This window comes from Centruroides sculpturatus, unplaced genomic scaffold, assembly GCF_000671375.1.
Source record: "Centruroides sculpturatus isolate CEXI.00-Female unplaced genomic scaffold, Cexi_2.0 scaffold420, whole genome shotgun sequence".
NCBI lineage: Eukaryota > Metazoa > Arthropoda > Arachnida > Scorpiones > Buthidae > Centruroides > Centruroides sculpturatus.
The window spans coordinates 62680-79581 of NW_019384618.1; the positions used below are offsets into that span (position 1 = coordinate 62680).

At 26.4% G+C, this 16902-nt stretch overlaps 1 protein-coding gene across 1 annotated transcript in view; it reads right to left on the reverse strand.

Annotated features, from left to right (window-relative positions):
• Positions 1–16902, reverse strand: part of LOC111625416 (intraflagellar transport protein 46 homolog) — a 52163-nt gene that overhangs the window by 9371 nt on the left and 25890 nt on the right. The window contains exons 6-9 of the mRNA XM_023368558.1: positions 8113–8247; positions 6536–6648; positions 3553–3619; positions 3052–3112 (exon numbers count right to left, since the gene is read on the reverse strand). Coding sequence (XP_023224326.1) covers positions 3052–3112; positions 3553–3619; positions 6536–6648; positions 8113–8247 — 376 coding nt within the window. The remainder of the gene's footprint in view (positions 1–3051; positions 3113–3552; positions 3620–6535; positions 6649–8112; positions 8248–16902) is intronic.

A 16902-nucleotide genomic window follows, 5' to 3' on the forward strand; every position in this document is an offset into this window, starting at 1 on the left:
CTGAGAATCAAACCATTGTTTTTCAAATGATGATAAAGAAATATTTTTCTTAACCATTCCACATCGTAAAGCTGAAGTTAACAAAGTCATCAATAGTTTATGATAGTAACTCTGCGCATCCAACAGAAAGGTCCTTTTAACTGAAATATATAGCGAACTGATCAGAGATAAATAATTATTCATTCTTTCTTGTTCCATATATAACAAAATTTTGGAAGTTTCCAAGTCAATACACTAGCTGTCGTAAATCCAAATGATATTGAAATCAGAAAATGATCAGATTTAAGAATATCAGGAACTCTAAAATCTAATAATCTATCTAGTAAATTCACATTTACTATTATTAAATCTATAACAGATAGACCAACTGTAGAGAGAAAAGTAACTTTAGCTGGCTAATTTGACACATTGGCCATTTAAAATAAATAATCCATATGAATTAATTAATTGTAAAAATCCTTTTCCTCTTTAGTTTAATATTAAATCATTAGATCTTCGGGAATTTAAAACATTTGTATAAACCAATAAATTGCATAAAATTTTATCCAATAAAAATTATCCAATCCTCGCCTATTCTAGCATTCATGTCTCCTAAAATAACTATATCATCCTGAGAAAAATTCCTCAGCAAATTTTTCATTTTAGCTAATAGTACATCATAAAGACCCATTCTCAAATAAACAAGAATTATCAAACTATAACTAAATGAACAAAAATTTTTCCTACAATTAAATCTAATTACTATCAGCTCACCCAAGCTAAACAATTCCAAAGAACCTAGTTTATGGGAAACTGCAAGAATGAGACCGCCATAAGGACGACTGGGACAAGCTGGCTTTTTAGCAAATTGTATAAAAATAAATCTTGGTTCAACAACAAGAGGACCCGTTTATAAGAGTTGGTTAACCAAGTTTCAGTGAAAGCAACTAAATCATAATTTTGCAATAAATATATAAACTCTTTGACATTCACTGTCAAGTCCAACATTCCTTGACAATTCCAAGACAATATTCTCATTACTAAAGTTTTATCCCTCTTTTTAGCAATTGTTCCAATTAATCCTTTTGACTAGATTTGTCTAAAAAACTATTAATCTTTTGTAGTTCATTCATTTCTAAATTGAAAGTGAATTTGTCACCATCGACCATCAAGCAATCAGCTTTCAGAAATGCTTTTTTATTCAAAGATTTAGCTTCCACAAAATAAGGCAACAATTTTCTATGCCTAAGTCTCGATCTATAAGACAAATCATCAAAGACTCTAATGCGTGAGTAGGACGGCAACTTCTGAATTTTCTTTAAATTTTTAAAAATAAGTCTTTTGTCAGTTTGAGTATAGAGCTCAAACAATACAAGCCGAGTTCCCGATATTCGATAACTGTTAATAAAAGGAACAGATTCCCCGTTCTGTCTTTTAAACAACTCAATAAAGCCATTAGCATTATTAACTAATTCTTTGTTTTTACCACTCAAACCAGAAATGATAATGTTATTTTTCTTTGAATTGTTGTATACAGAGTCTATATAATAATTCTGAAGAGAAAAATTATCCATACATATAGTTCTAAAAGTTGAAAGTTCAGTAATTTCTCCTTCCAGGTGGGTTAGACGTTCATCATACTCTTTATGTAAATTAGACAAGCAGTCAAATTTCGATGACAATTCTTCGAGTTTCGATAGAATAGTATCAAAACGTTCCTCAAGAAAACACAGAATCTTTTGGGATATTCGAGAAGAAATATCCTGTGATGCAAAATAATCATCCAGTCGAGATGATTTCAATGTTGGTTCACTTGGAGATCGACGACGTTTACCAGCAGAAGTCGAAGCTTTATTGTGAGGCGAAGAAGGTGGTGTATGAGACATTGGATCTGGATTAAGTTTGACTCCTCCAATAATAAGTAAAAAAGAACAAAATTAAAAAAGAAAGCATTATGGTAGAAAAAGACATCCTCAATAAAGTCAATTAATGGCAAATAGTTGAATTGTAGATCATAACAGTAAGTTGTAAAAAAAACACATCAACAGCCAGCACTGTCAAAACTGCCCCAACAAGCATTATGAAATTAACAACCAATAGAAAATGTTCTCTGCTATGATAGTTTGTAACAATTACCTTGTTACAAGCTATCATATGCAAAAATCAATGTTTATATATATGATATGACTGATCTTTAAGAATTTTATCTTACCAATTTACACGATACCATGCAGATTGGCATAAAATTAAATTCAATCAAAATTGTTACTCATGACAGCTTTTCCCTAGATAACTTAAAAGTCAAATATTAGTATATTCAAGTGATGGTAATAATTTTTGGAACAAATCTACTATAATTTAGTCTATATTTTTTTATTTTTCTCTCATTTATTATATCAGTGAATTGTTTATGAATATTTTATATTATAATTATTATTATTACAATTAAATAGTTAAAGTTTATTACGTTTAAAAACAATAAATATTAATTCGTGGATAAATATTAAAAACTGTCTGCCATATTTTAAAATAAGATGCCATGATAGAAAAATATATTTTATTAGAATTCTTCTAATCTTGTTTGCTATTGGCAAGAATGTTTATGATGGAAAATGAGCTAGAACAAGAAAATCTTTCTTTTGTTGTCCTGTAACAATGTGATTGAAATGGATAAAACCATACAAAAGAAATCTGCTTTTATTTTCAAAGTGTTCTACCACTTTTATTTAAAACTATTCATCCATCTAGTAAAAATTCAAAAATATTGAGTACTCTGTTTTTGTTCTAGCTGGAAAATTATTTTCTATTACCTTTTACAACAAAAACAAGTAATGATTACAATAATACAGATGTAGTTTTCAAATTTTAAATATAAAGAATGGTATTTTTAATCAAGGAAAAAATTCTTTACTAGTTTAAAAAAAAAAAAACAAATGACCAACAATTCCAATCAAAGAAAATTTCCTGCAACACCTACTAGATAAATATAAGATCCTATTTGTTATCCCTAATAAATTAAAACAAAAATTCACAATTTCTTATATATAATTTTATAGTAAGAAATTTATGTACCTGTGATAATTTGAACATATTCTTCTAAAGTACAATCAAGATCTGCAGATGGAAGTCCTACCTAAATTAAATAAATTATTTAAAACTTAAAAAAATCAACAGGTATAAATAACTTAGAATAAGTATAATTACTATTTAAATCTAATCAATGCAAGACCAAACAAGTTCTGCATAATAATGAATTTGTTGTTATTAAAATGACTTGATTATTTTCTTTTAGTTTGTATGTGACTATTTTTAATGGATTTTGGATGTTTGTACTTTCCATCACCAAAACTTTCATAATTATTTATTCTATATACATGTTTCTACATACAAACAATGTTAATTGCTAATTCAATTTGTACATAGACATCAATTTTTTACCTTATAGTAACTGATAATAGTCATGTGATACTACTAATGCAATAAAATTAATGTTAATTATATTAGTTTATGAAAAATAATTTCAATTAATTAAATAAATAATAAAAATTTTAATAAAATATGCAAAAACTTTACCTCCTTTAACAACTCTTCAAATTCAGGTGGCCACTCTTGCATTAAGGTATCAATATCTGGCATATTTCTAAATAAGTTTTAAAAATAAATTTTTTAACATTTCTAAAAAATAATTATAATTTTCTAAAAATATTTAGTTTACGGTGGCTCTCTGTGTAATGTTATTAATTGGTTTAAAATTGAGTTATGTAAGAATAATGTCATATGAAATATATTTTATATGTAGACTAGTTGATAAAGAAGCATTAGATACCTACAACTCCTTGCCAAAAAATTAGAATATTCCATCCAAGTATGTATTAAGCAATGAAATGGATTGTAAGTTTTGTGTTTATATTATGACTTAGGTAAAGAAAAATATTAATTCTAGAATAAAGTTACAAGAAAAACAATAATATTGTCAACTGTGACAAAAAAAATTAGAATATTAAAATGTAATGTGAATTGTCATAAAGAAGAGACAGAAACTCATTATCCTTTTTAGAAAATGAATTATTCCACATCATGTAAAATATATTATAAATTTAGCAAATACAACAATAAAAGAAAGGGAACAATTACTTATTGCTTGTTATTTCCATCTATTTTCAAAACAGATAAAAAAGTTGATTTCTCTATGGTTGGTTGTAGAAAACCAATCATATCCAAAATATTGAAGAATCAACTGCAGCACAGCATAGCCAACTGTAAAAGAGGAAACAGTGCCAGGAAATGAGGCACGAGAGAGAGAGAGAGAGAGAGAGAGAGAGAGAGAGAGAGAGAGAGAGGAGTTCTTATTTTTTGTCACACACAAATTGTGTTATGTATGATAAATAACGATTAATATTTTCTGTAAGCCTCCTTATTGTACACTTAATTAATACTTTTCATTAAAATATGTTCTAATATGTGTGAAAAGATTTAAATTACATCCACTTTATAGTGCAACACATACTTGAATGGAATATTCTAAGTTTTTGGCAAGAAGTGTTAGAACTTTCTAAAATGTTACTATTACTTTATTTTTTGTAAATTATATTTTAATTATTTTAATCAATTTTTCTAGTATACAATAACAAATAAAATTATAATAAAAATTATACAGAATAAGTGATATATTTGTGATATCTTTCTAGGTTCCTAGACTCAAGTTATGTGAGTATCAACATGAATATATTGAAACATCATGTCTCACCGAATGAGTTCATGACTTGACACTATCAACACATTCATGTTCCTATTTGTATAATTCAATACTAGGCATCCTGGACAGAAGGAAAAATCCTTTTGGAACATAAATAACAGGTGTGAAGGAAGCTATTTTTTTATTCTTTGCCAGGTATTACTATAAAAGGAAAAATAAAAGTCTAATTTTTGTGAATAAATAATGATTTAATAAGAATTGTTTATAAATATTTACAAAAAACTCAGGGGAAATTTTTGATATGTTTTATATGTTATTGTTGTAAGTTACAAAAGTATGAAAATTTTTCTAAGTTATAATTTTTATTAATGTTAGGTTAGAAGAATGTTAATAAGTGTTAGGTTAAACAGTTTTGTTATTGATTCAATTAAATCTACAGGACTAAATCTANATGCCTATCCCTTTTTTTTCATTTCAAAGAATGCTGAATAACAAAAATTACATAAAAAGTACAGTACCAGCATCCTGTAGAAAAATGCTTGATAGGATTCAGAATTTTAATGGAATGAAAAAATAAACAATTTACAAAAAGCAACACAGGCTTTTTTTATTCTAACATCATTTATCATTAACATTATTTGCACATAAATATAGTAAACACAAAGTAGAATAGAAAACAAAATCAATGTACAGTATTCTCTAATGTAAAAATAGTACTGTACTGTTCTTAAAAAAGATAAATTAACTCTTGATTTCGACAAAGAGTACATTTTAAACAAAAAATTAAATTAAAAAATTTTGAAATAAACTATTTTTCCTATGTAAAAATATTGATCACACAAAAACAGGATTAGTTTCCTTTCCTTTTTTAAATGCATTACTTCAAAGTAGCATAAGAAAAGACCATGTAAAAAGAGGGATAGGTGAGGTGTATATACAACAAATATTCACATTTAATGCAGTCTTGATTTTCTATAACTAATTTTTGTTTTGTAAAACTAATGTTTTAAGAGTTAAACTGATTAGGTAATAAAGTTCTTTTTACTTCTGTTATGAAGCAGAATTATTTTATCATAATTTTCTATTATTCCACTTTAATTGCTAATTACAATTTTCTTTTATAGATGATATTACTTTGGATGCAACAGGTGAAGATACTTATCGTTATGTAAAAGCTGCAGGTAGATACAAGTAAGATGTTCTTTATTTTTATTATATTTTTATGTAATCATAATCAGTTTCATTTTAATTTTCTGATTGAAATTTGTGAATAAATTTACAGTAATTTATTATATATAGGATGTATTGTCTAATAAAGCAGTTTAAAGTAGCTTTGATAGACAACAGTTTAGTGTTTTCTGATTTAAATTAGCCACTGCAACACTAAAGCAGTGAAGTTTGGAAATACTGAACACAAAATTCAAGATAGCTGCCACAGACAGCAAAATATTTGTAAAATTTTTTAAACTGAAAAATAATTATGTCATCAATATTATTACATCATTTCTGAGTGTTTGATTTACACAAAAATAATGTTTACAAACTACAATGCAATAGTAGTAGAAATGCTTCCTTTGAAAGTGTAAATTGCTTCAAGTAGCCTCCAACAACTTTACTAGATACAGTACGCACTTATAATAATAATAATGATCTTGTAGTTTTACAATGAAAATTTGGGATTACTGTCATATGTAGGAAATTAATGTAGAAAGATATATATTGAAAATGTTATATTTTCTTAAACAATTGTAGTAGATATATCCAACAACATAATTAGAAAATCAGATTGCATTACAGATCCATAAAAATTAAGATATGTATGTATTGAAAAAAAAAATGTAAATAGCAGTATTATCTTACCGTGCATAATGCACAGTAGGTGGAGGCTTAGAACGATGAAGATTACCAATACTTGTAATCCAAGAATCTATTTCTTTAGGATGTTTGTCAGCATCTTGTAAACTTTTAACAATCTGAAAATTACATTGCAATATTATATTATTTAATTAACTGAGTATTATATTAACTAAATATATTTAATATACTTATTATTACATTTTTTAATGATAAATACTAGTACATATATTTGAATATGTTAAATTAATCATGCTGTTTTGATTAAATGCTTATTCATGAAAATAATATTAGATATGATGAAAAGTAAAATGAAAATTTTTAAATCATTTAGTAAATTATAATTGCTATGAATTTAAAATGTTTTTTATTTAAATATTTATTTTAATTTAAAACTATTCAATATGTATTAAATTAATTAGTTATAATAAAAATCATATTAATTACAAGTATTTAACAAGAACATTTGTTTCTGTTAAATANAAAAAGATTTTTGTAAAATAATACAAACAAAAAATCAGACAACTACATCCTGCTTCTTATTTCAATCAACAAACCTATTCTTACAAATATAACTAATAAATTAATGACCGAACATTTGTTTCTGTTAAATACCATATATGAAACACACATTATATCATGTACAAAACATTTGTTTGATATTTTATCTGTTCAAGACATTGCTTACAACCTTGCTTAACGAGCATAATTCATTCCAGAATCTTACTCATAATGTGAAACACTCATTAAGCAAAACAATTTTTCCCATATAAATGAATGTAAAATACAATAATGAGTTCCATGCTGAAAAAATACACAAATATTTTATGCGTAACGTTTTTTCAAAGAAAATTATACAGTATACATTGTTAAGCAGTGCGAATCATCTTCATCTTTTCTTCTAGTGTGAATGAACCAATCTAGAATACAAATTCAATTTGCAGAAAAAAAAAAAAAAAAAATCACTGGTAATATGTCTGATAAACATGCCAAATGATATGCCAAATTCTTGGTCTATGTAAAGGCTATAATTAAATATTAGAAATTAATTAATTTGACTATAGGTGGGCAATTATGCTGCCATCTTGTATTAAATTTAATAATTATAAATAATTAATTTTTAATTTAGACATTTTAAAAATTTAATTTGGAATTGGTCATTAAATTTAATAAGAGATGACAGCATAACTGCTTATCACTAGTCAAATTAATTAATTAATTTATAATATTTAATTATAGCCTTTTCATAGCCCAAGAATTTGGCATATCATTTGGCATGTTTATTATATAACGGGTGATGGTTGTTGATGTTTATATGTAATATGTCTGAACACAAGTTTGGAAAAATGTTTGATCACAAGCAACACTAAGATGCTAGCAGAATGAGTGCTAAACACAGACTGATGGAGTATATGCATAATCTGGGAATTCCCCTCTTCTCATCACTCGTTATGCAAAACATAGCTCATTAAGCAAGTCCACTGTATTTAACTTTTTGTTTTGAAGTAATCATTATGTAAAACATCTTTTTGTACTCTTTAAATTATACAGCTTATATTAAAAGTAAATAAAATAACACTTACTGTTGTTTTAACTGTTGTTTCTTTTGAAATAGCTCTAAGCTGCAAATCTAAAACTGTTGGATCTGATTGTTTAGCACATGGTTCATCAAGTACATGTAAACCTAATTTATCAGGCTTGTTATCTGGTGGTGGAATCTATTAATATAAAATTATTTTCATATATCAATTTTTTAGAATTAATTATTGACTAGTATATAAAAAACTTTTAGTATATAACATAACACAGTTGCAAAATGTAAAAAGTTATAGACAACATACTGTTTCTTTGAATAAATATAGTGTGTATATATATATATATATTTTATTTTTAAATATGAAATGAAAAGAGGGGGTGTGTTCCAACAGTCAAGGCTGCTGGTGACTTTTTCTAAGCACCTCATTATCTGCATAAAGTTTAAGTGTTGATTGCTTCTAACTCAAATTGTTCAAAAGTTTATATTTATTTTAACTAATATCATTAGTGGTAATAATAATATCAGTAAAAATGCAATGTTCGCCACCAAAGTGGGGAAGAACGCCAATGAATCATCCTAAACCGGAAGTCAAAAGAAATCAACCAACCTCATCAAACTCCAGGCTAATAATGAATTTTAACTTAACTTCAAAAAAAACTCTCACAAAGACTTTACAGAGGATGTGAATCCCAACCTGAATTTGTCTCAACTTAGCTCTCATAATCTTTCAGGTGAGTCAACTAACTTCGTTCCTACTTTACTTAATAAACCAGACAATCTACCAGATATCTCCACAACAGTCCTATGGAACAAAATCTCCAACTTGATTAAGACTTCTAACAATAAACTTTTTAGCCAAATGATTATTATAAAAGAAGATCTTGACCTTATACATGAAAACATCTGTGAAACTAAAGAACAGCAGAAAAGAATGGAAGAACAAATAAATAATCTAAAACAACAGGTAGATAAATTACAAGTAGAAAAGGACTGTATTCAATTTAGTATGGACTCTTTAATTAATGATCATCACTGCAATAATATAATTATCCCAATTCTAAAACTATTTCTAGACCATAAATTCATCATTACCACATTAAACTTGCAAAATGTAGCTCAAGAAGACATCCTGGAAATAGTCCAACTAACTAAATCACCAAACTCAACTATAAGACTAACACTTGGCAATAATTATATTCGTGATCACATCTTTTCTACTTTTATACAGAAGAAACAACAGATTTGCTAAAAGAATGGAAAAATATGCAAATATCAAAGGACTTAACAAAAAATTCAAGGATTAGACATAAACACTTATTCCCAATTTTCTACAAACTGCGAACATAATTCCTCGGTCAAACTATATAATGACACTTTAATTAATAATTAAACGTGACAAATTAACCTACAGTCTAAATACTGGGAAATTAGTCCATGTGAATACCTTTCTTCTGTCTTCTAGATTAACAAATACAACAAGCTGATATACTAAGAAGCAAAGAAAAATTCAATACAATATAACTTACTTGAATAACCAATTATTTACTATTGTTAACTGGAATAGCCAAGGGCTTAAAAATAAAATTCCACTAATCAACTCTTTTTACTCCAAGCATGAACTCAATATCTTTGCTATAACAGAAACTTGGATAACCTCTGAACTGACTTATAAGTCAAATTTTTTTGATAAATTTATAATTGAATCAGTAATGGCACATAAACCAATAGGCCCAGGTCATCCAAGCAGTGGTCTCTGAATATTAATGAAAAAAGATTTTTGTAAAATAATACAAACAAAAAAATCAGACAACTACATCCTGCTTCTTATTTCAATCAACAAACCTATTCTTACAAATATAACTAATAAATTAATGACCTTAATGGTCGTCTATATCCCTCCTGATGATTTAACAAATCTAAATGAAACCTCCAAACTAATTGATATTTGGCAACATATGACTCCATACTTTATTATACTAGGAGATTTTAATTCAAGAATTGGTGAAGCAATGGGCTCTAGATATGATGAACTTAATTCTTTAATACAAAATACTCATCAGTCGAAAGACAAACAGCTTAATAGACTGGGTAAAAAACTAATAGAAATAATAATGGATCTTAAAATGTATATAATAAATGGACGCATCAAACATGATATTCCTACAGAATACACCTGTTTAACATATGCCAGAAAATCCACTATCGATTATACAATCTACTCAGACTTACTATTGGATTGCTGTCTGGACTTCACCATAACTAGTTTTGACATCTCTGATCACCTACCTACAATAGCAAATTTTATTATTATTTCTGCCTAAGAAATCAGACAACTTATCAATTAAAAGTCAAAGAATACAGTACAAAACCTCAAGATATTCAATAGAAATTGAAGATCGATTTACTGACATTCCAATAATAACAGAAAACAATAGTGAAGAAATTTATAAATTAATGAGTTACAGAATTTAGCTGACAGTTGTGTTTCACCTTACACGAATAGTTTCTTCGATTATTTTCTCTGAAGCTGAAACTACTAGTTCCTTTTTCTTTTTTTTTCTATTCAAAATTATATCAATTAACTGTGTAAATCGAAACATTAAATTAAACTTATAAAATTATTCTAATATTTAGGTAAAGCCTTTATCAATCGTAATAGAAATTAATTTGTTTAATATTTTTTATTTCAATGCTAGAAAAATTTATATATTCTAAGCTTCTATTCCATTATTTGTATATAAACACATTTTTTCCAGAGAACATGACTATATTTTAAGATAAGGAATCTCGATTAAAACGTAAAAATTCTAACAAATAAAGTAATTTAATCTAATATAAGTATATGTTATACTCTAAGTTTCAATTATCTTATAGATTAAAATTTACCTCATAGCTTACATCAAAAAGTTTCATAAAATACAATATTTTTGACAATACAATACAATATATAATATTAAATCCTCTATAAATACAATATTAAATCCTCTTATACATAAAATAAGATAGAATATGCAATTTTACTTTGAATTGTATTTAGATTATAGATTTAAATAAATTATTTCTCTATCTCTCATAAGCTTCAATTAGAGCTTTTTAGAAGTCCCACGAAAAATCAAAAAAAAAAATTAATTATCGTTTATTCCAATCGAAATCCGAGCTTACAAATGATACGGTAATAATCTCTATAGTTTTAAATAACCATCAATTAATTATTCATGATAATTACATCCCGGAAAACTTATTCTATGCACGACTGAACTCAGTCCAATTTGTAACAAAATGGAAGGAAGATAGAATGAATAAATATCAGATGCTGCGGGCTTAATTGTCCATAATTGGTAGTTTTTCTACGTTCGAAGTTCAATTTTCATATGTGACAGACTCTGTTAATGTAATCCGAGATAATTTCATGAAATGGTAACTAGAGGCGCCTTAATATTTATTAATTTTACCCTTTCAGAATAGCTTTTTACGTTTTATCGAGATATATAGAACCTATTAACTATACTTTTGTTATTTTAGTGAAATAAAGAATGGATCTAATAGAGAGTATGATAACTATTGTATGAATTCGATCGTGTGAAACGATCGTTTGAATATTTGAAATTTAATTAACACATATAATAAAGGACAAAGTTTGGATATTGAATTTGGTATTTGGATATTGTTTGGTATTTAATTTAATGTTTACAATTGGTGGAAATGCTTAATTTTAAATACTGTACTATGTTTTAATTGTCTAGTGTAAATGAGAATTGTATTGATACGGCAAAATGAAACGTTAGTGAATTGCTTGTCCAATCTTATAAAAATCAATTGGGCATAATTTCTAACTTTTTAAGATAAAATAGTTTAATAAACACTTGATTCAATTATTTTTATTATTAAAATTTAGTAAACTTTTATAATTAAAATGTGACGAAGGCAGATTTTACAAGTTTTATATTTAAAAATTAAGTATAATGTATCAATAGCCAGATAATTTGGTAATATACAAAAATATTTCCAAAGTTGTTATTTATTACTCAATAGAATGATATGTAGCAATAAATTTCACTAATTATGTGGCTAATAAATTCTGAAAAATAATAAATATTCTATTTATAATAGTTCATCGTACTGTACGTTTTCACCTTAACAAATATTCATGCACAGAATATAATATAAAACTTTTATTATATATAAATTATCTGATTATAATAATTTATTATTTAATTATTGTTTCTGGACATAAAAGCCTATCTGGCTGACCTACACCAGACGTAAGTAAATAGATATGAAAATAAGTATACAGCAGAGTAAAAGGTAAATATTAAATATGTATTATATATAAATATAAACACAAAACACGAAAACAAAATGAATAAGTTAATGGCAAACAAGATGTAAATGTAAGTACTATGCAAATGTATGAAGGCGAGACAGTCGATTTATTAAATAAACTAGTATTTGTAAAAATGGAGAGAAAATGTTATTCTTCGAACAATTTTCACAGATGTGAAAGATATATAGAAGAATAAAGATATTATAGATTACTAAACGTGGACTAGAGAAAGTTTTCAGAAAATTTCAGACATTCGTCTTATTTTCCAACATCGTTTTTACATAAATGTTAAATGGTAAACATAAAATTCTGTTAATATAAATGTTATATATTATAATTATGAATTATCAGTAGATAAATTATTTATAACATAGTCACTGAATATATTTCTATAAAATATCAATACGTTTTCAAAAATCACTCGCAAAAATTTTAAATTATTTTTCCTCTAATTTTCAAAATTGTCTACAATAATTATGATTAGAGAAGAGACGATTATGTATTTAAAGATCCTAAAAATTTCATTTTATAATTTATTAAAACAGAATAACAATATATTAAATTAAAATCCATTATTTATAAAAACAAATCTGAATAATATAGAAACAAATATCCTAATAAGAATAAAGTAATAAAATAATTTATAAAATAAAATTCTTATGAGTTATAACATGTTATAACAATAAGAATAAAATTCTTAAAAGTTATAACATGTTAATAATAAAATTGGATATATATAAACAAATAAATACTTTTTATAATAATTAATTCACAAATATTTCTAAATTACGATATTTATTCTTTGAAATTCAAGATTTTATTTATTAATAACTTTATTCAGAATGAATTCAATTAAAAATTATTTCTATAATGCATTAAAATTCATAGATACAACTCANAATAATTTACTGTCTTTACGACAGTAAATTATTCTGATCTACAATAAGAAAATTCCATTTTAAATCAAACCTAACTGAAAAATCACCAATCATAGACTTTGATACTTGGAAAAATTTCTATCAAAGATTTCCAAAAATTCATTAAAAGTTATTTCCAATAATAAACACTGATGCTTGTAACGAATACTTAGACTCTGATTTTACCATTGATGAACTGAATGAAGCAATACAGAAAACAAAAAGTAATTTAACCCCAGGAAATGATATTATTCCTACCAAATTTCTAAAAATGCTTCCAAATAAAGTCAGGTTAAAACTATTAAATCTTTTTAACACCATGTACAAAGCCACCTCTTACCAAGACTCTTGGAATACAGTTATCCTCACCAAGGTCCATAAAAGGGGTGATCAGCTTTCCCCTAATAATTATAGACCAATAGCATTACTATCAACTTTAAGAAAATGCTTCACCTCAATACTGGCCAAAAAAAATTTAAACAATGGACTAAAGATACCGATCTGGAAGCCAAATTTCAATATGCTTTTACTAAAAATAAAGGAACTGAATCAGCAATATTCATATTACTATATATAATAAAAGTTCATCTACTAAAAAACACAGAAAAGTATATGCTGCTTTTATCGATAAATAATTATATGCGTGATCACATCTTTTCTACTTTTATACAGAAGAAACAACAGATTTGCTAAAAGAATGGAAAAATATGCAAATATCAAAGGACTTAACAAAAAATTCAAGGATTAGACATAAACACTTATTCCCAATTTTCTACAAACTGCGAACATAATTCCTCGGTCAAACTATATAATGACACTTTAATTAATAATTAAACGTGACAAATTAACCTACAGTCTAAATACTGGGAAATTAGTCCATGTGAATACCTTTCTTCTGTCTTCTAGATTAACAAATACAACAAGCTGATATACTAAGAAGCAAAGAAAAATTCAATACAATATAACTTACTTGAATAACCAATTATTTACTATTGTTAACTGGAATAGCCAAGGGCTTAAAAATAAAATTCCACTAATCAACTCTTTTTACTCCAAGCATGAACTCAATATCTTTGCTATAACAGAAACTTGGATAACCTCTGAACTGACTTATAAGTCAAATTTTTTTGATAAATTTATAATTGAATCAGTAATGGCACATAAACCAATAGGCCCAGGTCATCCAAGCAGTGGTCTCTGAATATTAATGAAAAAAGATTTTTGTAAAATAATACAAACAAAAAAATCAGACAACTACATCCTGCTTCTTATTTCAATCAACAAACCTATTCTTACAAATATAACTAATAAATTAATGACCTTAATGGTCGTCTATATCCCTCCTGATGATTTAACAAATCTAAATGAAACCTCCAAACTAATTGATATTTGGCAACATATGACTCCATACTTTATTATACTAGGAGATTTTAATTCAAGAATTGGTGAAGCAATGGGCTCTAGATATGATGAACTTAATTCTTTAATACAAAATACTCATCAGTCGAAAGACAAACAGCTTAATAGACTGGGTAAAAAACTAATAGAAATANTATATATAATACAAGTTCATCTACTAAAAAACACAGAAAAGTATATGCTGCTTTTATCGATATACAAAAAGCTTTTGATTCAATCTATATACCACTACTAGTATATTACTTAAAAGCCTGCGGTGCAAGTACCCGATTCTCAACTACTATAAAAAAGTTCTTCTCAAATTATAACATAAAGATAAAACAAGGCAAGATTCTTTCTCCCTCACTAACTCTTTCTCATGGTGTTCTTCAAGGTGATTCCCTTTTGTCATATTTATTTAACTTCTATCTGCTCAGCATTGATCAACTTTTCCATAATTCAACTGATGGCATTGAAATATACAACAGAATCTTTCACTACATATTATTTGCAGATGATTTAGTAATACTAGCCCCCACCAAAATCTCATTACAAAGAAATCTTTATTTTAAATCAATTCACTTAGTAATAAATCTGGCTAAAACCAACTTATTATTTTCTGCAATAATAGCAAAATATCTGAAAAACAAATTAAAATATATCATGACAATACTCTACTACAAACAGTTAATGAAGTAAACTATCTGGGTGTTGTCTTTGATTGGAACATGACCTTCAAAGCTCAAATCTCAAAGTAAAGCAGGCTATCGACAACCTTCTATTTCTATGCTCACTCCTGAAAACTATACAATTCTATAATCAACCGTATTATTTACTATGCAAGTCCTATTTGGAGTCTGGATTATTTATATAAACTCGAGTCCTTTCATATCTATTTCCTATGTAAATTATTCCATCTAGAAAGAACAATTCCCGGTTATGCTCTCCGACATGAAACAAATCATATCTGGTCATTTCCCCTGCTATTAAAATGTACACAGTCGACCCCCCTATAAGATATAGATACGTTCCAATTTATTAGGAATCCGATTTCTTACAAGTCGTTCCAATCACAGCCCGACACGTGTCAAGTTTACGGACTACGGCTGATTGAAAGGTTTTCTTCCATAAAATTAATCGATTCTACACTAATCCGACTCAACATTTCCAAAATACGTATATTTTTTTCATAGTTTTATAGGAATCGTAATTATAGGGACCGTAATTATAGGGGGGTCGACTGTAATTAAATTTTATTATAGACTCAAATTCAAAAGTGACAATAATATAACTTTCTTAGATCAAGGAATAATCAAGCAGAGAAAAAACGTAAATGTAAATTACAGGCAGCTTTGGCAATACAAATTATGTAAAATTTTGAACTCATTTGGCATATCAGAACTATTATTTAAAGATATAATTCAGGATTGGAAATATGGTTATACTCTTCCATTAAACTCTGCCATATTTCATTCTATAAATAAAGATCAGCTCTCTTTAAACCATAGTAATTATCATCCCTGGTACATCAACTTATTTGAAATTCCATCTTCTCAGCCATACATGTGGCAACCAACTGATTTGAATGTGAAACAACTAATAATCCAGCTATGCCTTTACAAATATTCTCTCTTTGTTAATAATACCTACATAAACTTTTTAAATACCATGTCAATCCGAAGATTTCTCAGCATTCCATCTTCTAAAAAACTGTCAAGAACTTACAACTTTGCATGAACAATATGAAATCATACAAATATGTAACTGTAGATCACCTCTTGAACTCACAATAAATTTAAACTTTCTCAATAAAAAGGATCTATATAAAATTTATAATTACTTTGTTAAAATCACAGAAAAGTTTTAAAAAAAATTAAATGTTAATATTAATAAATAAAAATCATTATAAAACTTAAATATCCTATTATGGTATTTTTTACTTATTCTGTTCATGTCTATAAGCTATAAGGCAAAATGACTGTATGGTTCTGTTAAATTATGATTGTTTTATCATCAATATAATACTTTTGTAAACTAAAATTGTTAATTAATTTCATTTTTATGTATCACCCCCTGTAACAGGGAAATATTTCCCTTTTGCTAATAAATTGATTATGATTATGATAATTAAGTAATTAATCAATATAAACTAACTTCAATTAGTCAAAAAGTTATAAATGAAAATCTAAATATAATT